Source organism: Oncorhynchus gorbuscha, linkage group LG08 (genome assembly GCF_021184085.1).
Source record: "Oncorhynchus gorbuscha isolate QuinsamMale2020 ecotype Even-year linkage group LG08, OgorEven_v1.0, whole genome shotgun sequence".
NCBI lineage: Eukaryota > Metazoa > Chordata > Actinopteri > Salmoniformes > Salmonidae > Oncorhynchus > Oncorhynchus gorbuscha.
Genome location: NC_060180.1, coordinates 32,916,407 through 32,944,010, shown reverse-complemented (window position 1 = coordinate 32,944,010; position 27,604 = coordinate 32,916,407). Strand labels below are relative to the sequence as shown.

The 27,604-nt window shown below is 40.8% G+C and overlaps 2 protein-coding genes across 2 annotated transcripts in view; one reads left to right on the top strand and one right to left on the bottom strand.

Annotated features, from left to right (window-relative positions):
• Positions 1 to 27,604, bottom strand: part of LOC124041504 (cadherin-23-like) — a 640,482-nt gene that overhangs the window by 101,675 nt on the left and 511,203 nt on the right.
• On the top strand, positions 322 to 25,893 carry vsir (V-set immunoregulatory receptor). The gene is made up of 7 exons (XM_046359177.1): positions 322 to 642; positions 15,766 to 16,167; positions 16,480 to 16,530; positions 17,393 to 17,503; positions 17,681 to 17,708; positions 18,116 to 18,300; positions 22,651 to 25,893. Exons 1-7 carry the CDS (start codon positions 495 to 497, stop codon positions 22,686 to 22,688), a joined length of 963 nt encoding a protein of 320 aa, XP_046215133.1. The 5' UTR covers positions 322 to 494; the 3' UTR covers positions 22,689 to 25,893.

The window sequence follows — 27,604 nt, the reverse complement described above, 5'->3', positions numbered from 1 at the left end:
GGATTTTTTTTCTCATTTTGTCTTTCATAGTTGAAGTGTACCTACGAAGAAAATTACAGGCCTCTCTCATCTTTTTAAGTGGGAGAACTTGCACAATTCGTGGCTGACGAAATACTTTTTTGCCCCACTGTATATCTATATATAGATAAAATCAGTCAAACCATCTACTGTAATTACAATTAGGTGTCAAAATACACTTATGCAGTTGTTTTTGGAATGGAGGAACATTCAACAGCTAAAAGAGTGTGGGTAGGGGGAGGAGCGAGACAGAGAGAGAAGGTTGGTGGAGGAGCGAGCGCGCATGTGCGGTTTTAGTTGGAGTGCATTATTTTGCCAACAGTATATCCTCCTGCAAGACATCAAGTCACAAAAATTTGGTAGGACTACTTGTAACTTACTTTTACTCGTGACATTGTAGCATAGAGTGTCACGTGTCAAAGATTGTTATTCCAACGCAGTTAAAATAATTAACGTATCAGCAGGGCAAAAAAAATATGTTTGAAGGAAGATCAATATTAAAAAATAGGCTACATAGGCGACAGAAGACAATAATGACGTGGGAATTATACAGCAGAGAAACTTTACGGATCCATTTGCTGCTGAGGTTTCTGCTCTATTTTCACCTGGCGACCGTGGTTGGAGGTAAGCAAAGCAATCCAATCTCTCCTGTGAGCTTGTTGCTCACACCCTGGGTGTGTGAGCTTGTTGCTACCCTGTGTCGTTGAAACTAAATAGCATACTCTCTTCCTTTAACTTTTACAAGATTTTGTAAATATTAAATGTTTTCAGGCAAAACCGACAGGGTTGCCAGGTCAAGCTAAAATGTCTAACCCAATGACCAGTCAAACACTGCCAAAAGCCATATTTATACAATAAAATGTTTTTCCATAGAGTTATCGAGCCAATTAAGAAGGAATATCATAGTAACTTGCAAAGATATTAGAAGCAAAATTCAGGTTTCCTCAAAATAATGAATCATATCAAATGTTATTTGTCACATACACATTTTTAGCACGTTATTGCGGATGTAGCGAAATGCTTTTAGTTCCCAGCTCCAACAGTGCTGTAGTGTCTAACAATTAACAAATGATTGCAAGCTATGACATGACCTAATAAATGAATTTCAATATGTGTCAAGAGAAAATATAATTTGTCTTTATTAAACTTGCCAGATTATTTGTACAAGGGGGTATGGTATATGGCCAATATACCACGGCTAACGGCTGTTCTTATGCATGATGCAATGCGGAGTGCCTGGATACAGCCGTTAGCTGTGTTATATTGTCCATATACCGCAAACCTAGGGGATGCCTGAATGATATTAGAAACTGGTTACCATCGTAATTACAGCAGTAAAAAAACATCTTTCAGCCAATCAGCATTCAGGGCTTGAACCAGGTTTATAATTGTAAATAAATCCCCTTTGTGCATGTTCATAACTATAGATATATCTGAAAGGAGAGTTTGAGTGCTGAAATTTGGACAGAAGATCTTGAAATCTCTGAAAAGAAAAACTTGGATGAACATAAAAAACTAATGTTAGGCATTATTTCTGCTGTTATTATGTGCCAAATGTTCAGACTACAAATGGCCCATTTGCAAGATTGACACATTTCAATAGGCATAGGCTACAGACTAAAATCTGGGATGATTGTAAATTCAATTTTGCCATGATTTGTTTAGATAAAGGCAGGTAGCCTATAGACCGTGATAGGCCTACATCTCATGTTAAATAGTCTACATTAGCCTAGACAAGATGTAAATTGAACGATTTTTTAATATATTTTTATTTTATTTTATTAAACCAGGTAGGCCAGTTGAGAACAAATTCTCATTTACAACTGAGACCTGGCGAAGATAAAACAAAGCAGTGCGACACAAACAACACAGTTACACATGGGATAAACAAACGTACAGTCAATAACACAATAGGAAAGTCTATATACAGTGTGTGCACATGTAGTAAGATTAAGGAGGTATGGTAATGAATAGGCCATAGTGGCGAAAAAAATTACAGTTCAGCAATTAAACACTGGAGTGATAGATGTGCAGAAGGTGAATGTGCAAGTAGAGATACTGGGGTGCAAAGGAGCAAAAATAACAATATGGGAATGAGGTAGTAGATTTAGCAGCTTGCTTAATTCAAATTAACAGACAGATTAATTCAACATGAATAGCGAGGCAGATTAAGAGGTAAGAACTGCTTGTGCTTCCTAAAATCCTGCTGGAATATGTTGGGGTCATAATTTCAATCACTGAATTAAATATTAAGAATATGTATATGACCTGAATATGTTCATCAACAACAGCCAATGTTTATTTATTTTAAATTTGTTTTTCCTGTAGCCTAATCTGACCACTGTTACGTCAATCGTATGCGTTCTAACAACTGAATGGCAATTGCAATAGAGTTTAGATCATTTCCAATCGAATTAACTAAACATGTCCATTAATAATCGCACAAGGCTACAACAACAATAAACTCAAGTTATAGGCTATTTATTAAATTGGTTTGCCAGCTCCAGGTAGGCTACACAGGTGGCACAAATGGATTTGCAATGACTCCAGTGATTTCAACATATTTATTGTATCAAATGGTAACCTAGAATGGCATATACATTATAGGCTACTTGATAGCCAACAGAGGCAAACGTATCATTCTTCACATTTAGGCTAATGTCCGTTTCATTGAGGACTTTAACCCCATAAAAAGAACCACGGAAGGGAGTTCCATAACATGCATTTCAAATTTCCACTCGGGCAGCAAGCACTTCACTTGATACCATATTCTTAAGCAGTCGAATTTATACCACCTCCTCTAGTGTATTGTTTCCATTATTTATTGATGTGCATCAATTCTAGCGTATGTTTTATGTAAAATGGGTTGCAAATAGGTGTCTCCAAAATGACAATAACCTACCTACAACTGGTAAAATGTTATCAGTGCTTTCGTGCTGCTCTCGCCTCTCGCTCACATGACTCAATAGCTGTACTGCTCTATCAACTGCTCTCCCCACAACTCACTCAGCAACAGCCTGCCACACTGCCTGACAGTCAGCAGCAGGTCACACACAATGAAATATATTTTTAAGAGAAATATTATGGCGGTCGCGGTGCAATTTAGAACTAGCCTCAAAACCTGCAACCCGCTACAAATACATTTTCACCAGCGACATGGTTTTCAAAGTACACCAATTTTGCCGGAAAACCGCGAACATGGCAACACTCAACAAAATATGGTAGTTCCAATCTGAAATAGGTTTACTGTGGCAGAAATGTCATAGGCTATCCATTAGGCCTTGGTCTACTGCTGATGTTTTGCATTATGTGCTATGGGACAAGTGAGATTGTCATTCACTTTCCAATCTCTAATCGAATGTAGGAATTGATAATGTAATTTACCAGTTATCGTTATTTACGTTTCTAGGCTACAATAGGCCTACTCTCAACATTCGCTACCTTTGTGCATAAATGCGCGATATCCATCTCATGATCCGAGCGTTTGCCGCCATGCAGTCATTTTCCATCTTCTGTGAGATATGAAGCATCTGCTGTTTAACTGTGGCGGCAGGTAGCCTTGTGATTAGAACGTTGGGCAAGTAACTGAAAAGTTGATAGATCGAATCCCCGAGCTGAAAAGGTACAAATCTGTCGTCTGCCCCTGAACAGTTAACCCAATGTTCCTAGGCCGTCATTGTAAATACGAGTTTGTTCTTAACTGCCTTGCCTAGTTAATATTTTTTTTCCAGTTTTGACCAAAATAAAGTTTTCCTCCAGGTAGTGGCAATGACAAAATGCCATCACCCTAGGCTAACTTAGCCTAAATCAAGATATGCCTATGTCAAAATTGTTGTGGGATGGGATTTTGTTGACAGTGTCTTGTAGGTGTGGTGTTGGAAACATTACACAAAAGTTTTAGCCTACCAAACGCGTTTGTTTTGAGTTACATTTACATTTAAGTCATTTAGCAGACGCTCTTATCCAGAGCGACTTACAAATGAAGCCTCATGCCCCGTACACGTCATGACGTATTTTATTATGTCGTAATAAGATACGTGGGAACTTGGAAAAAACGAAGTCAAATCATGGCGTCAGTGATCTTCGGGTCGTACAGTTGGAGCTCTAGAAAGAGGCCCCAGTTCCCGACTTGGAATTCCGTGTTAAAAATATTTTTCCCAGTCTGAGCCCCTTTTTATTCAGAGTTACCAGTTGTCGCTCTGGATAAGAGCGTCTGCTAAATGACTTAAATGTAATGTAAATGTAATGTTTTGAAGTCAGATATTTCAGAGTTCCCAGTTGTTTTGAACGCGGCATTGCCCTGCTAATGAACGGACAAGTGTAGTGTTTGTAACGCAGTATTGAGGGGAGCCTGTCTCTTGTCAAACAATCAAATTTATTTTGGGAGATTTAAAAATATGGCCTTTTCATTCAAGACAGGAGAACTAGATTATTTTAGGTGATAATAAAACATGTTTGTTTAGTTACTTTATAGCAAAACAAGCTAACTCGCAGAGCAGCTAGCTAGAAGCTAGGCTAGGTTGTTGATCCCACTGTAGCTAGCAACCTTCACCTACTCATTGTCTTCATAAACAATACACTTAAATGGGAGGCTACAGTCATAATATAATTGGATTATCAGCCAATGTGTATTATTTAATATTACTATTAAAATAGTACTTATTGGAATGGGTAATTGTTACATGTTGCTAACCCATAAAGCCATTATCCAAAACCACATTTTCATCTTCTGTGGTTTGGTCACTTACTGTTCTTCAATGGACTCAAGCTGGACTGAAGATGCCCCAAAGTCTGGAACAATTGAAAGCATTTTTTGAATTGAATGTACTTGTACTGCGCTCTTAACCTGGAAGCCAGCCACACCAATGTATCGGAGGAAACATTGCCCAGATGCTGATCGGGGTAAGTTGCAGACACCTGGCACGCCACAAGGAGTCACTAGAGCGCAATGGGACAAGGTAATCCCGGCCGGTCAAACCCTTCCCTAACCCGGACGACACTTCCTATAAATTTGTGATATTTTAATAGTATTGAGAAAAAAAAATACACATTGGCTGTTAAGACAATTCTACTTTATGACTGTTGCCTCCCGTTTAAAGTTTATTGTCATGGTTGGACCCAAATTTCTTTAGCCAATCATTTAGTTCTGAACAGAACCACTATTTTTTCGTTCCGCTCAACACTTCCGACCAGCAAAATAATGTTCTGAACCGCTTCGAAACAAAAAAAAAGGGCCGGTTTATATAATTATTTTCTGTTACTTTTTAACCTGTGAATCAAGTTTTTTACATTTAGCTCATTAAATTACTTCACCAATCAGTGCAGAAAGAGCAGGAAAGTTAGTTGTTTACATGCGTCATGGACAGAAAAGTGTTGCCTATGGCACAAGATGCGACTGAAATTTTACAGGTGGGACTGGGGAGAGAGGGTTGAGGAGGAGGTTTGAAGTGCTGGGTAACTTGTTATGACATGCATTATCTGAATAAGGTCTACAGAATTATACCTAGTCGGAGCGACTTCCATGGAAGAACTTTGAATGTCCTCTGAGCTAACGTTAGCTAACAAGTTTGTGTGTGCAGAGCGGCACAATACATAAAAACACGTCTTACCTTTTTGTTGTTAATAAATCCAACGTGACAGAGTGAGGGCTTTTTTGCAAAGTGTAGGTGCTTTGTTGCATTTTTTTTGTTTGTTTTTGATGATACTCATTAGGTGGAGGTCGCTAGCTACAGTATAGATAGATAGCAGTTCTGTAAGATAACTTTCTAGGAAGTCAAGCTATCGAAACAAGTTAAGGAAAAAGTAAGTAAGCTAAATGTTTCTCCTATCTTGAATGAAAAGGTCATATTTTGCATGAATATGATGTATGGCGTAATGAAATGTGTCAAGATGTAAACGGTGCATGAGACAACATCTGGCACTGCTTAAGAGTTTGTTTAACCCCCTGCACCACTCCCCAGTCCATCTGGACAAGGCATGAAAAGCAGCTGCTGAGCCCGTTAACTCACTTCAATTGGATAAGGGCTCCGATTTAGACCTCACAGGTTATCACTAGACGATTTGACCTGTGATTGCACAGATATTTGCTATTTTAGATCAACTCAAGTGATAAACCAACCAAAGGGATATTATAAACTGAGAGGATCGAGCCCTGAAGGCTGATTGGCTGAAAGCCGTGTAATATCAGATCGTATGACAAAACATTTATTTTTTACTGCTCCAGTTATTGCCATTATAACACGGCTAAGGGCTATATCCATACACTCTGCATTGCGTTGTGCATATATGAACAGCCCTTGGCCATGGTATATTGGCCATATACCCCCCCCCCCGGGCCTTATTGCTTAATTATACACTATTTACTAAGACATAAAAGCCTTTGGTAAAGCCAACTGAGGCAAGCTCTCCAGTCTCCACTTTGCATATGTAGCCGCCCCAAAACTGCAGATGTTAAAGCTGTGTGACCCTGCAGATCACACACACACACACACACACACACACACACACACACACACACACACACACACACACACACACACACACACACACACACACACACACACACACACACACACACACACACACACACAGAAATAGGAAGCACAGAAGAAAATAAACATTCACACTGCTTTGAGAGTCTGTTTTAACGGATGTTTAAAAGCCTACAGCATTGTGCCTCTACAGCATTGTCTTGAACTGACTGAGCCAAAGGCTGTAAACTAAGGACACAGAACCCAACCCACTCCCTTGACCACAACCCTCTACTGCAGTGGTTGTCAACTGGTGTGCTGCAGCATATTGGTGTGCCTTGAGGAACTCTCAAGTGTGCCGCAAAACTTTTTCTAATCTTTTAGATGTTTTGGAACACTCACTTATAAACCTGAGATGTGTGTGGAATGCACATAGATTTTTGAGTTGGGCGCACCAGTACCGTTCAGATAATACACTGAACAAAAATATAAACGCATCATGTAAAGTGTTGGTCCCATGTTTCATTAACTGAAATAAAAGATCACACAAATGTTCCAATATACACAAAGAACTTATTTCTCTCACATTTTGTGCACAAATGTGTTTACATCACTGTTAGTTATCATTTATCCTTTGCCAAGATAATACATCCACCTGGCAGGTGTGGCATATCAATAATAAGGGGGGAGGTAGGGAAATATGGAGTGTTGAGGAGTATTTCTGGCCTATGTCCTCCCAGGCCAACCCATGGCTGCGCCCCTGCCTAGTCATGTGAAATCCATAGATCAGGGCCTAATGAATGTATTTCAATTGACTGTAACTCAGTAAAATCGTTGCATGTTGTTTTTATATTTTCCTTCAATTTACATGGATGGCACATGGTTACATCTGTATCGTTGTTTCAAAACTGGTGCGCTCAGACTGTTACATTTGTATAATTTGAGGGGCGCACATCATGAGCAACGTCATCTGTATCGTCTCACTTAATAATAATAATAATAATATATGCCATTTAGCAGACGCTTTTATCCAAAGCGACTTACAGTCATGTGTGCATACATTCTACGATAACAACATTAGACCATTAGACCATAACAACATTAGACCATAACAACATTAGACCATTAGACCATAACAGCATTAGACCATTAGATCATAACAACATTAGATCATAACAACATTAGACCATTAGACCATAACAACATTAGACCATAACAACATTAGACCATAACAACATTAGACCATTAGATCATAACAACATTAGACAATTAGATCATAACAACATTAGATCGTAACAACATTAGATCATAACAGCATTAGACCATTAGACCACTTCACCTGTGATAACTGTCAGCACATTATGCTTATAAAAATATATACAGTGCCTTCGGACAGTATTCAGGACCCCTTGACTTTTTCCACATTTTGTTACATTACAGCCTTATTCTAAAACTGATTAAATAGTTTTTTCTCATCAACCTACACACAAACCTCAATGACAAAGCAAAAACAGTTTTTAAGAATAAAAATAAAAAACTGATATCAAATGTACAAGTATTCAGTCCCTTTATTCAGTACTTTGTTGAAGTACCTTTGGTCGTGATGACAGCCTCAATTCTTCTTGGGTATGACGCTACAAGTTTGTATTAAAATGGCGCTGGAAGAAATGGCATCAGTTTTCATGGGTGCCTAACCAATTGTACTATTATGTAGGGTTTTTTGGCGTTATTTGTAACTTATTTTGTACATAATATTTCTGCCACCGTATTTTACGGAAAAAAAGAGCTTCTGGATATCAGGACAACGATCACCCGCCTCAAATTAGACAAAGATTTTTTCTTCAACAAGCAGGACGCACAGGATGTACTTCGAACACCCGACAAGGCCAACATCCCCGTCATTGGCAAGAGAAACGGACGTAGGTACAGAGGACACAGAGCGGGGTGCCTCATAAGGATCCGCAGACGGACTGTGAGAAAGCTGCCGTTACCGTCAATATTGCTTGCCAATGTGCAATCATTGGACAATAAATTAGATGAGGTACGATCACGAATATCCTACCAACGGGACATCTGAAACTGTAACATCTTATGTTTCACGGAATTGTGGCTGAATGATGACATGGATATGCAGCTAGCGGGATATACGCTGCATTGGCTAGATAGAACAGCACACAGGTAAGATGAGGGGGGGGGGGGTCTATGCATATTTGTAAACAACAGCTGGTGCCCAAAATCTAAGGAAGTCTCTAGATTTTGCTCGCCTGAAGTAGAGTATCTTATAATAAACTGTAGACCACACTATTTGCCAAGAGAGTTTTCATCCATACTTTTCGTGGCTGTTTATTTACCAACACAGATGGATGCTGCCACTAAAGACTGCACTCAGTCAGCTGTATAAGGAAATAAGCAAACAGGAAACCGCTCACCCAGTGGCGGCGCTCCTATTGGCTGGGGATTTTAATGCAGGGAAACTTAAATCCGTTTTACCTTTCTATCAACATGTTACATACGCAACCAGGGAGAAAACAATTCTAGATCACCTGTACTCCACACACAGAGACGCATACAAAGCTCTCCCTCGCCCTTCATTGGTAAATCTGACCACAATTGTCTCCTCTTGATTCCTGCTCACAAGCAAAAATTTAAGCAGGAAGCCCCAGTGACTCGGTCTATAAAAAAGTGATCAAATGAAGCAGATGCTAAACTGCACATATATTTTCAGATCTCTCCAGAGATGTTCGAACGAGTTCAAGACTGGGCTCTGTCTGGGTCACTCAAGGACATTCAAAGACTTGTCCCGAAGCCACTCCTGCGTTGTCTTGGCTGTGTGCTTAGGGTCGTTGTCCTGTTGGAAGATGAACCTTAGCGAGGTGAGGTCCTGAGTGCTCTGGAGCAGGTTTTCATCAAGGATCTCTCTGTAATTTGTTCTGTTTATCTTTGCCTCGATCGTGACTAGTCTCCCAGTCCCTGCCGCTGCAAAACATCCCCACAGCATGATGCTGCCACCACCATGCTTCACCGTAAGGATGGTGCCAGGTTTCCTCCAGACGTGATGCTTGACATTCAGGCCAAATAGTTAAATATTGGTTTCATCAGACCAGAGAATCTTGTTTCTCATGGTCTGAGAGTCTTAAGGTGCCTTAAGGTGGGTTGTCATGTGTATTTTACTGAGGAGTGGCTTCCGTCTGGCCAATCTACCATAAAGGCCTGATTAGTGGAGTGCTGCAGAGATGGTTGTCCTCCTGGAAGGTTCCCCCATCTTCACAGAGGAACTCTACAGCTCTGTCAGAGTGACCATTGGGTCCTTGGAGACCTCCCTGACCAAGACCCTTCTCCCCCGATTGCTCAGTTTGGCCGGGACGGCCCAGTCCAGGAAGACTCTTGGTGGTTCCAAACTTCTTCCATTTAAGAAGGATGTAGGCCACTGCGTTCTTGGGGGCCATCAATGCTGCATAATTGTTTTGTTACCCTTCCCCAGATCTGTGCCTGGACACAATCCTGTCTCTGAGCTCTACGTACAATTCCTTCAACCTCATGGCTTGATTTTTGCTCTGACATGGACTGTCAACTGTGTGACCTTAAATAGGTGTGCCTTTCCAAATCATGTCCAATCAAAATGTAGAAACATCTCAAGGATAAACATTGGAGACAGTGTGCACCTGAGCTCAATTTCAGGTCTCATAGCAAAGGGTCTGTTTTTGTTTTTAATACATTTCTAAAAACCTGCTTTTACTTTGTCATTAGGGGGTATTGTGTGTAGATTGCTGAGGACATTGATTAATTTGATCCATTTTAGAATAAGGCTGTACCGTAACAACATTTGGAAAAAGTCAAAGGGTCTGAGTACTTTTCAAATGCACTCTATATCATAAGGAAGTTGTGATCTTAAACACTTCTCCAGTCGTTGCTGAGATCTAATATTCTGCGTAGCGCAAGACGAGATGTAGGCCAATGTCTTACATGCTGACTTGATCTGGCAAACGCCATCGCGCGCATGTCTATCACACCAGACGCGATCAGGACACACAGGTTGAATTATCAAAATGTCCTCTGAACTAAATATGTTAACCTAGAACATTCATGGACATTTAGCTAGCTAGCTCGCTGTTGCTAGCTAATTTGTCCTGGGATATAAACATTAGATGGTTATTTTACATGAAATGCACAACATCCTTTTTTCTGGATCTTTTGTAGAATTCTGACCCATTTTGAGTCAACCAAATTTGTGTGTTCTCTACTCCGACAATTATTCCACAGATAAAAAGGTAAACCTAGTTAGTTTCTTGTAATCTCTCCTTCAGTCTTCTTTTTCTGTGGACTTTATATGACGGTTGGCAACCAACTTTAAGGTGCATTACCACCACCAACTGGACTGGAGTGTGGACCTCAGTTTATATTTCAATCATGCACGTGAGTATATGGTCCTAAGACCAGTGAGGAGATGGGAGAGGTGGAACATGTGAGCAGTTTGTGTGAAATTATTGAATAACGTGCACGAGTACATTTATTTTGCAACACTCGCATGCAACGCGGGCAGTGTGGTCAGGATGTTAGCGCTATCGTCAATCAATCAAATTTCTCAAATCCTTTTGGCCTAAATTCCAGCTAAACTTGAAGAAGACAGTAGGCTTAATAAGAAAGACATGCTACCAGTCGTTCTGGTCTGAAGTATTGTTACTAGACTGACCACCAAATTCTGTGCAATATGAACACACAAAAAATCTTGAATGTCGACATTCTGGGCAGAGGTGCTAAGTACTGCGTCCAGTCTCGGTGGTCTGTTCAAGGCTTTAGTCACAGATGATCAATGATGATGGTGATGACATTGTGAGTGTCACCTACACTACTTTCATGAAGATAGCTGTTAACCTCCTGTTTCTCAGACAACCATCTGCTTGTTCATTGATCCCATCCTATCTCCAGAGGCAAATCATGAGATGGTTACTATGATTAGAGACACTTTCCTGGGTTACTTTGACATTAGGGCCTAAATGGGCCAGGCCTGGGTTTATTCCTTACTGAGAACAAATTGACCTGTGCGTATGTCTGTTTAGGAAATCTACTTGAGGATGGTTTAATGGGCCTAGAAGCCTACATTTCTGACCTGTAACTTGGACCCACTGTCCGGGACAGACAAGACCAGACCTGGGTTCCAAATACTAGCTTTTCTTGATTTAGCCTGCCTGTTGCAATGGAACCAATAGAAAAGTCCAGACAGTGCAAACCTTGCCCACCTGACACTCCGGGCAGGCTAAAACAAACATCCAAGCATAAAATAGTGTTTAAACCCTCTAACAATATTTAGTCAGAGCAGAGCGACAGTGACCTTCAGCCTGCCACCACCTAGACCTTGGGACCGCCACTCCTACTCAGTCACTTCTTTAACAGGCCCAAGGACACAACACTGACTAGCTGTGACTATAGCCCTGTTTTATACCTGGTTCTAACATGCCTCCTTTCTTCTGATCTTGTCCACATTCTGATTGTGCCCACAGACAGGTGTAGACCGAGGTTTCTCAAACTCGTTCCTGGGGCCCCCTGGGTGCACAATTAGTTTTTTGCCCTAGCACAACACAGCTGATTCAAATAATCTAAGTTTGATGATGAGTTGGTTATTTGAATCAGCTGTGTAGTGCTAAAGCAAAAACCAAAACGTTTACCCGGGAAGGGACCCAGGACCGAGTTTGGGAACCATGGTGTAGACGAAGATGCATTGGGATCAGATCTTCCGGACCACCTCTGGAGGTAGTCAGGCACACTTTGTGTCTAGATATCTTACAAGTCTAGACAGATATGGAAAGTGAAATCAATTAAATCATCATTATGCCTCCTTCTAAAATCATTGACAAGCAGGTCGTTTAACCAATTTGGTGCTTTTTTGAGAAGTGTAACTTAGTCCCATAAAAAACATTTGATTTCATCTAATTTGAACATTCTGGTAACAAAACATTTTCCCTTATCAAGTGGTTGAATAAAACATATATTATATTAAGTGCCAAATAAAATAACAGGGCTAACGAATTCATGTTAAATCAGCCCTAAATCCCCTTGTATAACATGGGGAAAGGAAGCTTGTTGTGTCCAACAGGAAGTGACAATTGAATGCAAGCTTCACAAATGTATTTTAATTGTTAAAACAGGATTGATGTTTTATGCTAGATCCTCTCACACAAAACACCAAAAAATGGCCAGAAACAGTAGATCCAGCTTACCTGCTTTTACACTATGATTTGAATATTTACATGTCACCATGGAAGGCCAAAACTCCCTCCCACCAAAACAGGCTGAAATTTCATAAAGCCTTTTCAAACAGCTCTTACACTAAATGGGAATTCTCATAATTCCAACTCAGTGTGGAAATACAATGAGTATACAAAGCATTAGGAACAAATTCCAAATATTGAATACGTTCCACAGGGATGCTGGCCCATGTTGATTCCAGTGCTTGCCACAGTTGTGTCAAGTTGGCTGGATGTCTTTTGGGTGGTGGACCATTCATGATACATGGGAAATTGTTGAGTGTGAAACCTAGCAGCATTGCAGTTCTTGACACACTCAAACTGGTGCCCCATGGTACCTACTACCATACACTGTTCAAAGACACTTACATCTTTTGTCTTGCCCATATTCACCCTCTGAATGGAACACATACACAATCCATGTCTCCTCCTCTTCATCGACACGGATTTTTGAAGTGTGTGTATATCTTGTTTCTCATGGTCTGGTTGTCTTTAGGTGCCTGTTGGCAAATTCCAAGCGGGCTGTCATGTGCCTTTTACTGAGGTGTGGCTTCCATCTGGAGAATGCCAAGAGTTTGCAAAGCTGTCATCAAGGCAAAGGGTGGCTACTTTGAAGAATCTTAAATATAAAATATATTTTGATTTGTTTAACACTTTTTTTCGTTAGATGTCTTCACTATTATTCTACAATGTATAAAATAGTAAAAACAAAAAAATGGAATGAATAGGTGTGTCCAAACTTTTGACAGGTACTGTACATTGGAACTGTGTCCAACTGAAATATGCAAAAGCTCAACAGACACTCTCACAATTGGCATGCCTCTCTCTCTCTCTCCCTCTCTCTCTCTCAACTATCTTTCCTCTTTCTCTCCCACATGCACATGTGTCTCTCTCATCTAACAACTATTAACTATCTGGAGAAAATTTGTATAGACAGCAGACTAGAACAATCTCTGTCTGTACTTTCTAACTAGCAAACGAATACCCAGAATAGAGGAAATGAAACAAGCTGACCTATAATATGCAAAAGCAGAATGTATCATAACAAGCCTCAGTGCGCAGTTTAAGGGGTTGTTTTTGTACTTTTAACTATAGTACTTTGTACAGTGCATTCGGAAGGTATTCAGATCCCTTGACTTTTCCACATTTTCTTAGGTTACAGCCTTATTCTAAAATGGATTAAATAGTTTTTTTCCACTCATAAATCTAAACACAATACCCATAATGACAAAGCATTTAAAAAGAAACTACTGAAATATCACATTTACATAAGTATTCAGACGCTTTACTCAGTACTTTGTTGAAGGACCTTTGGTAGCGATTACAGCCTAGAGTTTTCTTGGGTATGATGCTACAAGCTTGGCACACCTGTATTTGGGGAGTTTCTCTGATTTTTCACTGCAGATCATCTCAAGCTCTGTCAGGTTGGATGGGGAGTGCTGCTACTGAGCTATTTTCAGGTCATTCCAGCAATGTTCGATCAGGTTCAAGTCCAGGCTCTGGCTGGGCCACTCAAAGACATTCAGAGTCCTGTACCACTCCTACGTTGTCTTAGTTATGTGCGTCGTTGTCCTGTTTGAAGGTGAACCTTTGCCCCAGTCTGAGGTCCTTAGTGCTCTGGAGCAGGTTTTCATCAAGGATCTCTCTGTACTTTGCTCTGTTCATCTTTGCCTTGATCCTGACTAGTCTCCCAGTACCTGCCGCTGCAAAACATCCACACAGCATGATGCTGCCACCACCATGCTTCACCATCGGGATGGTGCCAGGTTTCCTGCAGGCGTGACACTTGTCATTCTGGCCAAATAGTTCAATATTGGTTTCATTAGACCAGAGAATCTTGTTTCTCATGGTCTGATAGTCATTAGGCGCCTTTTGTCAAACTCCAAGCGGGCTGTCATGTGCCTTTTACTGAGGAGTGGCTTCTGTCTGGCCACTACCATAAAGACCTGATTGATGTGCTGCAGAGATGGTTGCTGGAAGGTTCTCCCATCTTCACAGAGGAACTCTAGAGCTCTGTCGGAGTGACCATCAGGTTTTTAGTCACCTTCCTGACCAAGGCCCTTCTTCCCTGATTGCAATGTTTGGCCAGGCAGCCAGCTTTAGGAAGAGTCTTGGTGGTTCCAAACTTCTTATTTTTAAGAATGGCACTGTTTTCTTGGGTACCTTCAATGCGGCAGAAATGTTTGGGTACCCTTCCCCAGATCTGTGCCTTGACACAATTCTGTCTCGGAGGTCTACGGACAATTCTTTCGATCTCATGGCTTGGTTTTTGCTCTGACATGCATTGTCAACTGAGACCTTATATAGACAGGTCTGTGCCTTTCCAAACCATGTCCAATCAATTGAATTTACCACAGGTAGACTCCAATCAAGTTGTAGAAACATCTAAAGGATGACCAATGGAAACAGGATGCACCTGAGCTGAATTTTGAGTCTCACAGCAAGGGGTCTGAATACTTATGTAAATAAGGTATTTCAGTTTGAATTATATATTTTTTGGTGCAAAAATCTGTTTTAGCTTTGTGGGGTATTGTGTGTAAATTGCTGAGGAAATAAAGCTGTAAATGTAACAAAATGTGGAAAAAGTCAAGGATACTTTCTGAAGGCACTGTTTCTTCCTGAAACAACTTCTATGATGATGTGACTACCCTTACCAAATGGAACGAAACAGGGAGAAACGTACCTGAAATAGTCCAATGTAAAACATTTGGGGCGGCAGCGTAGCCTAGTGGTTAGAGCGTTGGACTAGTAACCGGAAGGTTGCAAGTTCAAACCCCCGAGCTGACAAGGTACAAATCTGTTGTTCTGCCTCTGAACAGGCAGTTAACCCACTGTTCCTAGGCTGTCATTGAAAATAAGAATTTGTTCTTAACTGACTTGCCTAGTGAAATAAAGGAAAAATACAACTTTAGTTGCAAAATGTTTTCATCTTTCACTAATGAATACACCCCGGTTCTTTACTTAGCCAACTAGTGCCTAATTTGTCAGTTGACAAGTGCTCCCACCAATAAGTGTCCACTCTGTCTCCTCTGCAGCCAATGGAGACGTGGCCCATCCTCACACCCGCCTGACTGTCAACTCCCCCCACCTTTCCTACATGTGCGAGGTGGGTGCCAACGTCACCCTGCTCTGTGCCCAGAGAGGTGCCAAGCTGCACCCCTCGGACCACCTGCATCAAAGCTGGCTTTTCACCCCCCACTCAGCTGAGCATTGCCATGACAAGGTGCACCCCCGCGACCACAATCACCGGGGCAACCATTCCAGTGCGGCGCTTCCTTGGGGGGTAAAGTACGGGGCAAGCGAAGAGTCTTTCTGGGTGCAACTACAGCTTGTCAACAATTCTGACCAAGGGCGTTACTGCTGCCTCTCCTTGGATATTAACAATGGCAAGGTGGTGCAGAGGACGCATAGCCACGTCTTTCTCACTATCACACCTCGTAAGGCCATGTGTGTGTGTGTGTGTGTGTGTGTGTGTGTGTGTGTGTGTGTGTGTGTGTGTGTGTGTGTGTGTGTGTGTGTGTGTGTGTGTGTGTGTGTGTGTGTGTGTGTGTGTGTGTGTGTGTGTGTGTGTGTGTGTGAAAGAAAGAGTGAGAGCGAAAATGTGTGTTTTGAGTTTTTGTGTGTGTTTGAATTCACGTCTGTCAATTGTTTAATATTTGTGTGTGTGTGCACGGTGCAACTATGAGTCAATTCTTATCATGACATTTAAAATGCTAAACTGTCTTGTATGTCTCCTCATCTCTCTGTAGGGAAAAGAGACGATGCGAAATGCACTCTATTGGACATCAAGCCAGCAGAAGGTATACTTTATTCACATGGATAATTGTACCTGCCTCCAGCACAGGTGTGGGCAACTCCAGTCCTTGGGTGCCGGAGTGGTGTCACACTTTTTCCTCACCCCTAGCAAGCAAAGCTGAATACACTAATTGCATTCTAAACTGAAAGTCATGATTAGTTGATTATTGGAGTCACCTGCCCATACGAAAAAATGCTATACAGTGTGTAAATAAGTAATTAAGTAACTTGTGCAGGACAGAATGGCTCAAAAGGCAGGAGCCCATCTACTGTTTCTGTAGCGCGAGGCAGCTTGATGGACAAGTACATCCACTGGACAGGACGCTAGTGTGGCCTTACCCCCAATCCATTTCCTTAACGCTGAGTGCCAAGCAGAGATGCATCAGGTCCCATTTTTATAGTATTTGGTATGACTCGGCCAGGGATTGGACTCACAACCTTCCATTCTCAGCGCAGACACTAACCACAAGGCCAATGAGTTGGTATAAATACTAGTTGTCACTGTAATGTTTTTGCTGACTTTACTGTAGTATTCACTGTAGTGTTTTTGCGGACTAAAGATGGGTGTTTGGTATAAAGGGGCCAATCAGCATCCTCTCAGAAACAATGGGTGGGTTTAGGACAAAATCCGACATGTGCGTTGAATTAGGCTGTCCTCTGGTTGGTTGAAAGAGATCCAACCACAGATCAGTTAGTTTTAAATAATGCCTCTCATTACAGGCTCAAACTGTTTCAATGAGGAAGAAGTTTAGACTGATATAGAATGGAAATAGAATGGTGGACACGGTGATCAGGCTGGTTCCATCAGGCTAAGTAAAATGCTCTTTGAGGTTAATTTTGCCCCTGTTCTATTTACGGTATCCTCAGGGTCAGTGACTGCAGGCCTGGCCACAGCTGCTTGCATCATGGCTATTCTCTCTTTGCCCATCATCCTGGTGTTAGTGTACAAGCAAAGACAATCTGCCCAGTCCAGCCAACGTGAGTAACAAAGACATACATGCACGCGTGCAACACGCACACAGTTTCAGCTCTACACTTTGTGCTTAAACTCATTTCCTCTACACTAGCAAGTATGACGTTAGGGAATAAACATGCAAAGATTTAGCACACTGCTTTGTTGTCTGATAATGGGCCATTTCCCTTTCCCCCTCCCAGGTGCACACGAGCTGGTGAGAATGGACAGGTGAGTTGAGTTTCGCACAGCCCAGACACCAGCTATGGCTTCCCTCTGACATTAGGCTAACACTAACCACATACATACTTCCATAACGCTGTTGATAACACAGATACAAAGTGGTAATCACACTGTTATGTACAATATGTATGTATTCATGTACAGTCAACTCTTGATATAAGTATGCAATGTCTTGAGAACTTGTAAATGTGCACTCACCGACTCATACAACTGGAGGAATGTAAAAATAATGTACTTGAATTGGGACTGATGAAGTGCACTGCACAGAGGGAGTTTACACTTAATATAATACTGTATGTATCGGATAGCAGTTGTGTACTATACAATACTGTATATGTTTTCTGTATACATCTATCTGATAGTTTCTTTCCTCCCTTGTGTGTGTCTCTCCTCAGTGAGGCTGCGGGCCATGTGAACCCAGTATTTCTGGGGGTCTCACCCCCGGGCCAGGCTAGGACCAGGACTGTGTCTCAAATCATGACCAGGCAGTCCTCAGAGACAGGCCGACACCTGCTTCTGTCCGACCCTGGCACCCCCCTATCTCCTCCCGCACACGGAGTTGTCTTCTTCCCAGAACAGGGTAAGACGCAGGATATAACACACAGACATGCACACACATACACACAGGATATAACACACATACACGCAAGGATGCATGAATTCTCATGCACACACACATGCAGACACACACTTTGGTACTATTTTCACAAGCAACACGTGTAACGCAGCCAGTCTTGCGTTCAAAAATATTTGTTGTACAGTGCATTCATTTTGTTTGTAGACTTCTTTCAACACAACCTTTGATCCAAAATACAATATTACTGTGAAATATAATGAGTCAATTGGTTTAATCAACAAAACACAACATCATGTTAGCTTCTCAATTGTGTTATTTTAACAATAAATTAATCCAATAACGAAGAAATTAAGATACATGCTTCAAAATTGATGTTTGAATGTAGTATGCTACAGTTCTGTAAATTACAATGTTTACCCTGTATTCACATTAGGCAATACACTTGCTTTACCCATAAATTTGACTGAACATCTTTTCGATAATTTCTATCCCATGTGTCATCATTGAAGACATCTTTCAAATGAAAGAATGAAAGAAACTGTTTAGCAGGCACTACTAGTTTGCATCAAGCCTGTCTTGAGCATTTGGCCATATAGGGATATATCCACATTGTTCATGCACCTGGCGAAACACCTTTTGGCATGGAAAATCCAAGCATGACATACAGTACCAGTCAAAAGTTTGGACACACCTACTCATTCAGGGATTTTTCTTTATTTGTACTATTTTCTACATTGTAGAATAATAAAAAAAAGCAGCCAACAACTGCTCAGCATGTGGGAATTCCTTCAAGACTTATGGAAAAGCATCCCAGGTGAGCTGGTTGAGAGAATGCCAAGAGTGTGCAAAGCTGTCATCAAGGCAAAGGGTGGCTACTTTGAAGAATCTAAAATATAATTTGATTTGTTTAACACTTTTTGGGTTACTACATGATTCCATATGTGTTATTTCATAGTTTTGATAGTCTTCACTATTATTCAACAATGTAGAAAACAGTACAAATATAGAATGGAATCAATAGGTGTGTACAAACTTTTGACTGGTACTGTAGGTCTGTATTGAAATCATTGCATACTTTATCCATGGCCTGAAGGAGGGTGGTACGCTCACGTGGATGGCAATCATACATTTTCTTCCTGTATTGTAATTGTACTTATGTATTGTAGTGGTCATGTACGCGGCTCAGTTCACAAGAACGTGTCATTAGCAACACTGGAGTTTTGGGTTTAATTCCCACTGGGGTCACACACTAGTGTGGACTGTTGTCACTTTGGATAAAATTGTCTGCTACTTAAATGGAAAAATATACGACCATATTACAGTACTGTATTGGCCAATGGTCCACCCCCCCCCCCCGTGTTTACTGTATAGGGAATGTTTTGGAGTTTCTTGATTATTTGTATTGATATTGTATTACTGCACTCGAGGAGCTAGAAACACAAGCATTTTGCTGCACCTGCTGTAACATCTGCTAATCTATGTACACAACCAATACACTTTGATTCGTTATATACCGTGCATCTCTGATCTTGTCAATATATTTAATCCTTGAGAAAATTGAGACATGGATTGTGTATGTGTGCCATTCAGAGGGCGAATTGGTAAGACAAAAGATTTTTGTGCCTTTGAACAGGATATGGTAGTAGGTGCCAGGTGCAACGATTTGTGTCAAGAACTGCAACACCGCTGATTTTTTCACACTCAACAGTTTCCTGTGTGTATCAACAATGGTCCACCACCCAAAGGACATCCAGCCAACTTGATACAACGGTGTAAAGCATTGGCGTCAACATCAAGCAGCATCCCTGTGGATGATATCTAAAGTAATGTGAGCATTGCCTTGTGAAAGACACTTACTTTAGATGAAGATGTATTGCAATGTGAAACATGTATTTCTAGATGGAACACTTATTAACTTTGGTGAAAAAGTGACTGTATGATTTTGTGTGTTATGCTTAGAGTTTTGAAACAAGAGTTTACCACATACTTGTGAAAATTGCACCAAAAGCGAGAAAAAAAATGTAAATACACAAATGGTCACCTTCCACACGCATGCAAGTACATACACATAGCTGTTGACACCGAGAAGCTACAGCCAAGTATTGATATTGCACAAGAGTTAACCGCTGTCATTTTAATTTCCACACAAACGCAACCAAAGTCTGACGTAATATAAGCTTACCATTGCTTTACACGCCTGTCACAGCACAGAGCATGAAAAATCCAGTTTATGAAGGCAGTCTTGGCTAAAATACACACACACACACACACACACACACACACACACACACACACACACACACACACACACACACACACACACACACACACACACACACACACACACACACACACACACACACACACATGGCTGGCTTTAGTGTGACGTGACTAAGGAAACTGGTATGCACAAAAAGTCGAATCCAGCTTCACTCCCCATTCCCACTCCCCATAGAGCATGGCTGTACCACCACATTTACCTCCTCTGACTCCTCCCCCTCTGACCCTCTTAATGTCCAGACCTGGGTTAAAATACTATTCAAAATCTTTCAAATATTTGAAGTATTTGCTATAGCCTACTTGGAGTCCCAGATGAGCAGCATTAACAGTTTTGCAACTATTCTTCTGGTTCAATTGAGCCAGGCAAGTTCAATCATGCCCTTTATTCCTGGGAAACCTGTACAGACATTCACGGCATTCCGAGCTGGATTGCCCGGTTTCCTGGTAACCAAGTCTTGGTGGAACAGAGAGGAGAGAGGGCCTGTCTTAGATATAAAGTATTGTTCCACAGCTGATTCTCTAACGCATACATACACAGGCTCACTTCATGTTTTCTGCTTAAAAATAATAGCCCACGATGACCTTCAACTCAGTGGAATATTAGCATCAATAGTTTCCGCTTTCTTTTTCAGAGTTTCACAACACTGGTCTAGAACCTCTTTCTGGTTCTGCTTTTGACTGACACATCTTATTCATCCTATTCTATGAAATGCAGACTGTCTGTAGAATTGCTTGTGTCTTGTACAGAATGTGCAGTAGTCTTTATCTATTTTGGGGGGACTGTGTTGGCAAAGTATTGAGAAAGTATTGAAACACTTATGTACAAAGATTTAGTATCCTCATCAGTCACAAATGTTCCCTAAGCAAACCAATATTACAACAGACCAACTTACAGTATCTGATGCAGTAACTAACTTCCCTCTCTTGGTGTGTGTGTACAGTGAGCTCCAAAAGTATTGGGACAGTGACACATTTTTGTTGTTATTTTGGCTCTGTACTCTAGCACTTTGAATTTGAAATGATACAATGACTAAGGTTAAAGTGCAGACTGACAGCTTTAATGTGAGTGTATTTTCATCCATATAACTGTTTAGAAATTACAGCACTTTTTGTACATAGTCCCCCAATTTTAGGGGACCAAAAAGTATTGGGACAAATTCAATTATGTATATTAAAGTAGTCAAACGTTTAGAATTTGATGCCATAGTCCTAGCACGCAATGATTACATCAAGCCAGGCCTAGTCGCCCAACATCAGTGCCCGACCTTACTAAGGCTCTTGTAGATGAATGGAAGCAAATCCCCACAACAATGTTCCAACCATCTAGTGGAATGCTTTCCCAGGAAAGTGTAGGCTTTATAGCAGCAAAGGGGGGACCAACTCCATATTAATGCCCATGATTTTGGAAATAGATGTTTGACGAGCAGGTGTCCACATACTTTTGGTCATGTAGTGTATCATACTACACCCAAAAATGCTAACCTTCCATGTTATTGTAATGGTGAGAGGTTAGCATGTTTTGGGGGTATGATATTTGTACACCTGTAACTTGTAACACTCATCATTATCCATTCATGCAGGACTATACGTAAGCATGGTAGCATCCACATTAATGTAGACATGTTTAGAAATATTATATTCTTATTTAGAATACAAGTGACTCCAAAATGACATTACATTATTCACCATTCATTTCTATTGGGCACGAAATAATCTAAAACTCAACCAAAACAAACACCAAATGCACCCAACAAGTTTGTAGAGTCACAAGCTAGATGAATTCATTGCGTGCTAGGAATACTAAATGTTTGACTACTTACACAAGTCAATTTGTCCCAATAGTTTTGGTCCCCTAAAATGGTGGACTGTGTACAAAAAGTGTTGTAATTTCTAAATGGTTCACCCACTATGGGTGAAAATGCCCTCAAATTAAAGCGGTCAGTCTGTACTTTAACCTCATAGTCAATGTATCATTTCAAATCCAAAGTGCTGGATTAGAGAGCCAAAAGAACCAAACATTTGTCACTTGTCCCAATACTTTTGGAGCTCACTGCATGCGTGTGTGTTTTCTAGATCCCATCCTAGAGTCTCCTGATTTCCTGCAAGTGTAGGGAGAAGCAGTCAATGGCTCCCTAACCCAGAAACATCTTGTGGTTAGTTATTCATCGTCACTCTGCCATGTCACCCTGAAGCCTGTCTCACAACCTCCCCTGTGGGAGAGCTCTCTCTCTGTGTACCGCATCCTGGATGGATGGGAGAGGGAAGGAGGGGACAGTTTCTTCTAAAATAAATGTTCCACCTGCAACAACAACTGGAGGAGGCCAAAGAGGGGGGGGGGTTTGTTCTCGACACTTGTGTTGCAGTGGGGGCCCGCTATGTATGTGACGCACCGTCTGACCACTGACGACAGCTCAAGGACCAGCAGGTGCTCCTGATCTGATGTCCCAGGACTGTACTGAGGAGGATGGGGGGAGTGTGGGTGCAGGGTGGGCTGTAGAGGATACAAAGCAACTCCCGTGGACTCTTGATGACATGCTCCTCACCATTTCCCTCACCATTTTCCACAAAGAGATTTCCCCCATATAGGGCCCATTCCCCGGACACAGATTAAGCATCAATCTAGACAGAAAACAGTGTAAACTTTGGTTTAGACATTTGTTTTCCACCAACCTATTTTCCAGTGGCAATTGACGAGACTGACTAGACAGACCTAGAAAAAACGAACTGAACGAAAGTGATTTTTCATTTCAGTTGACTAAAATGAGACATGACAACATCTATCTATCTCTGTGATTCAAATCTGACTCTTTAGTGGACAGGACAATAGTTTTTGAACAAATCTAGCACTTTTCAGTGATAAGCATAATTAATATTAGCAGGACAGATGTAGTTATTTTCAGCAGTAGGAAGGATGCACCACACCCGGCACACACAGCCTCCATCAGCTGGTGAGCTGGGGGGGAGCAAGCGATGAGTGTGGACAGGCATTGCGCAGGCAACTCTTCTTAATTTCCCGACATTGCGCAGGCAACTCTTCTTAATTTCCCGTGGCTAACCAGTCACCACTAGCATTCTAGTCAGCTACCCTTTGCCTGGTTAAGAAACACAAGCTGCTTTACAAAATGTAAAACAATAGCAGCATTGAGTTTAATAGTACAACTACAGTCTAGCTATGTTCTTCTCTTCCTTGAGTAGAGAAAAGTAGGCTGTTTTTTGAATTTGTAGTCTTCGTGCAACCCTCCCACCTTCCCCACTTGCCTTTCATAGGCAGGTTCTGTAGCCAAGTCTCCCTCTTTTCCTCAGAGAAAACACTTGATGCTAGGCCTTACTGTTCAAAAGATATGACTCGGCTCTATGTTGTTTCTTTTTATTGTGCATTGGCGGGCTGCATTTTATATTCATAAAGAATATTGTGGGCCGTGCTAAAAGTAGGCTACTTGCAGACCAGACCGTTAACCATTCGTTTAGACTACACCTTGTTCAGTCATGTTACCTCAATAGCCAGCTATAGCTAACAAACTGGGGCCCGTTCAGCAGTATGCAACTTTTTGGAATGTTCACATAGAAATATGCTATGTAGAACAAACATACATTTTGCTACTGAACGTGGCTCTGGTATTACCAGTAGCCCACTGTATATGCAAACATTTGGTGGCACAGAAAGAAAGGAAGAAAGGGATTGCAAAAAATGTATTGACTAAATTCTTCTTGCCACTACACCTATATCTGACTCGGTAAATAGAGTTAATGTGCACCCAGTGACTCGAGCACTGGGACTTTGGTGTGTGTGTGTGTGTGTGTGTGTGTGTGTGTGTGTGTGTGTGTGTGTGTGTGTGTGTGTGTGTGTGTGTGTGTGTGTGTGTGTGTGTGTGTGTGTGTGTGTGTGTGTGTGTGTGTGTGTGTGTGTGTGTGTGTGTGTGTGTGTGTGTGTGTGTGTGTGTGTGATATCTATGCAATATACATTATGTGAATAAAATGAAAGAGCATTTAGTTGACTAAAATGGCCCATTGTTTTCTTCATTTTGACAATAACTAGATTAAATCATTATTAAACATTTTTTTTACTAACACGTAATATTTTTGTCAAAATTAATAAGACTAGACTAAATCTAAAAAAAGAGGGACACAATTAAATGGAGATTCTCCATTGAATGTGCTTATTAGTCCAACACCATTAGCTTTATCTGTGTCCTGGTAACTGGCCCATAGTGTTCTACTTCTTTCTATGATGTTTCCCTCTTCCTATGGCTCTGATATGCATATTCAGCACATTTGCTTGTGCCAAAGTGATCAGGGTAGTAAGACGTACCCATGTGCTGACAGTAGTCTTTTAAGGCCATTTCCAAACAGCCTTAAACAATTGTTTCTAAAAATGTGTTTATCTGAGCTGTTATAACGAGACCAAAGCCCCACTTTTATTTATCTAAACGTCCCATTCTTGTGTTGTTCCTCTTTCCCCTTTTATATATTTCACTACCTAAAATACTGTGTTTCTGTAACCCCCCTCCATCCCTTCCCTTTCCTCGCTCTTATTCCTTCCCACACCCTTCTCTGCACGTAACAATGTCCAAATATTCAACCAGTACTAGAAACTGTCAAATAAATATTAGAGATATATTGCTATGCTGGATGGTCTGTTTTTGAAGAGAAGTGTCAATTTTGGCTAGTGGATGGATCTAGTAACCCAAACTCAATGAGCCAAATGCCTTCACTGCCAAGATGACCAACGTGTTTATTCCATGGTGTTCTTGTGTTTACTGTTTTGTGATATCCTTTGGCATATTTTGTGCTTATACTTGATTATTTGTTATCTTTATGTTTATCTATCTGTATGTATACATAAGTGAATTGAACAGTTGTTGACCAAAGCACAATCAGACAGAGAAGGACAGTGAAAGCATGTGTGAAGTCGACTAAACTATCATTTCAGACATGATGTTTAGATTGTGTCTACGGTAGTGATAGGTGGCTATCGAATACTACTGTAGATATTAGATAAGGGGTGTTCAGTGAATTGTAAAAAAACCCACCCTGAAATTAGTTGTGTGTGTGTGTGTGTGTGTGTGTGTGTGTGTGTGTGTGTGTGTGTGTGTGTGTGTGTGTGTGTGTGTGTGTGTGTGTGTGTGTGTGTGTGTGTGTGTGTGTGTGTGTGTGTGTGTGTGTGTGTGTGTGTGTGTGTGTGTGTGTGTGTGTGTGTGTAATAGCCAAACAGCTGCAGCTTTGGCAACACCATATGAAATAAAGCCTTTCCCAAAAATAATGAAATAAAATGCTGATGTAATTTTTTTCTATAATAAATCGGCGCTCTTAAACCTTTCTGTTTGTGTTTTCAGTCATTTATCACTGAGCATAATATACACTCACTGGCTGGCAGGTTTCCCAATGCTACAAGAACATGTTGTTCTAGTTGGCCAAGGAGGGACCTATTATTTATGGGTGATTTTACAGAATAGGTGTGTCGTGTCTGGACTACCATTAAATGTGAAGACTTATTTATATCAAATCAGTTCTCTAGGTCTAATTATTATGTGATTAAACTAATAATGTAAACATGAATTAACTAGGAAGTCGGGGCACCACTGAAAATGTTGAGATTACAAAGTTATAATTTTCCGAAAATAACTTCAGATATTTTAATATCTGATCAATTAGTCTTCTATTAATGAATTATTAATTGCCTCATCAGTTCTCATTACTGGAAGTTGCAAACCATTGGATATTTGCACGAATCCTGGCCAAAATCATGAATCAGCAATATACAAATTGGCTTAATTATTCATTTACTAACAACTAAATAATCACACAGAATTACATAGCAAACAAACAGTAGATATTGGTTACTAATGATGATAGAAAAGTCCCTAGTGGGCTAAGCCAATATGACGGCTTGGTAGACAAAGGAAAGGGGTGGGGACTGAGAAAGAGCAGGAAAGACAGAATGGATCCACTATACACAGTGGATAATTATAATCATTGTATTGATAATCCTTTGCAATTATTCTCGAATGAGTGGCCATTCATGTGCAATGTATATATATTTATGTATATATATTTACGCCCATATTTCATTGTTGTCTTCTCTGTTGGAATCCACTTGATCGTTTTTGGTTAACTTTCCCAGAAGTGACAATGACTTTCGTGGTTGTACTTGGTTTGAATGGATAACTCAGAGTGCCATTCGGAAATTGTCTCATAGAATAGATGCTTCGGCGGTTGTCGGTATTCTCGTTCTAGACTTGCGTAATTTCTAGCTGCAGACTATGCGTTTGAGATTTGCTCCTATTCTGTAGTGATCAATAGTCTCAGAGTTGAACCATTTCCAGCTGTGTAGCCAAAACTACAGCTGTATGGCCTCCGATGGCCTATAGAATTGTAGCCATTCCAAAGTGGATACTCTGTCCCGGCATTCTCTGACTTCTTAACCATTCGAGATATACTCTGGAGTAGAAAAGGGCAGTTCCATGGCGCCTAAGTCATGTCTATGCTCACGTGGGCGTGGCCATTGATATGGTTAACTTCATATGAAAACCCATACTCCCATTTAGAAGGTTAATATCACATTACATCTTTTCACAAGTAGTTACATGTTTAATCACATACGTTTCACAATATTTAGATGTAAACCTGACAGCACTTGAAGAGATGCATTTATGTGTGTTTCCTGTCCTTCATGAGAGCACCAAATGAAACACTCATCATAACTGTCCCTTAAGTGTCCACGGACCATTCCCACATTCTCAAAAGTAGAAATATTGTTTAGTTCTCCCATTTTGGGCATTATACATTTTGAACTAAGATAAGCACTTTGTTCTGGTTGACTCTCTCAATACTGCATGGCAGTTTCTACCAGGTATTTATGACCTGTTGTAAAGTCATACAACTGTGGAGAGAGAGGCAGTGGGAGCTATGATCCTCCCCCCAGGGCATATCATGACAGGTGTAAATTGCTGTCCCAACCCCCCAAAATGTTTTTTTTTAAACAGTTAAGTGTCACGTCCTGACCACAGAGAACCTTTATTTTCTATGG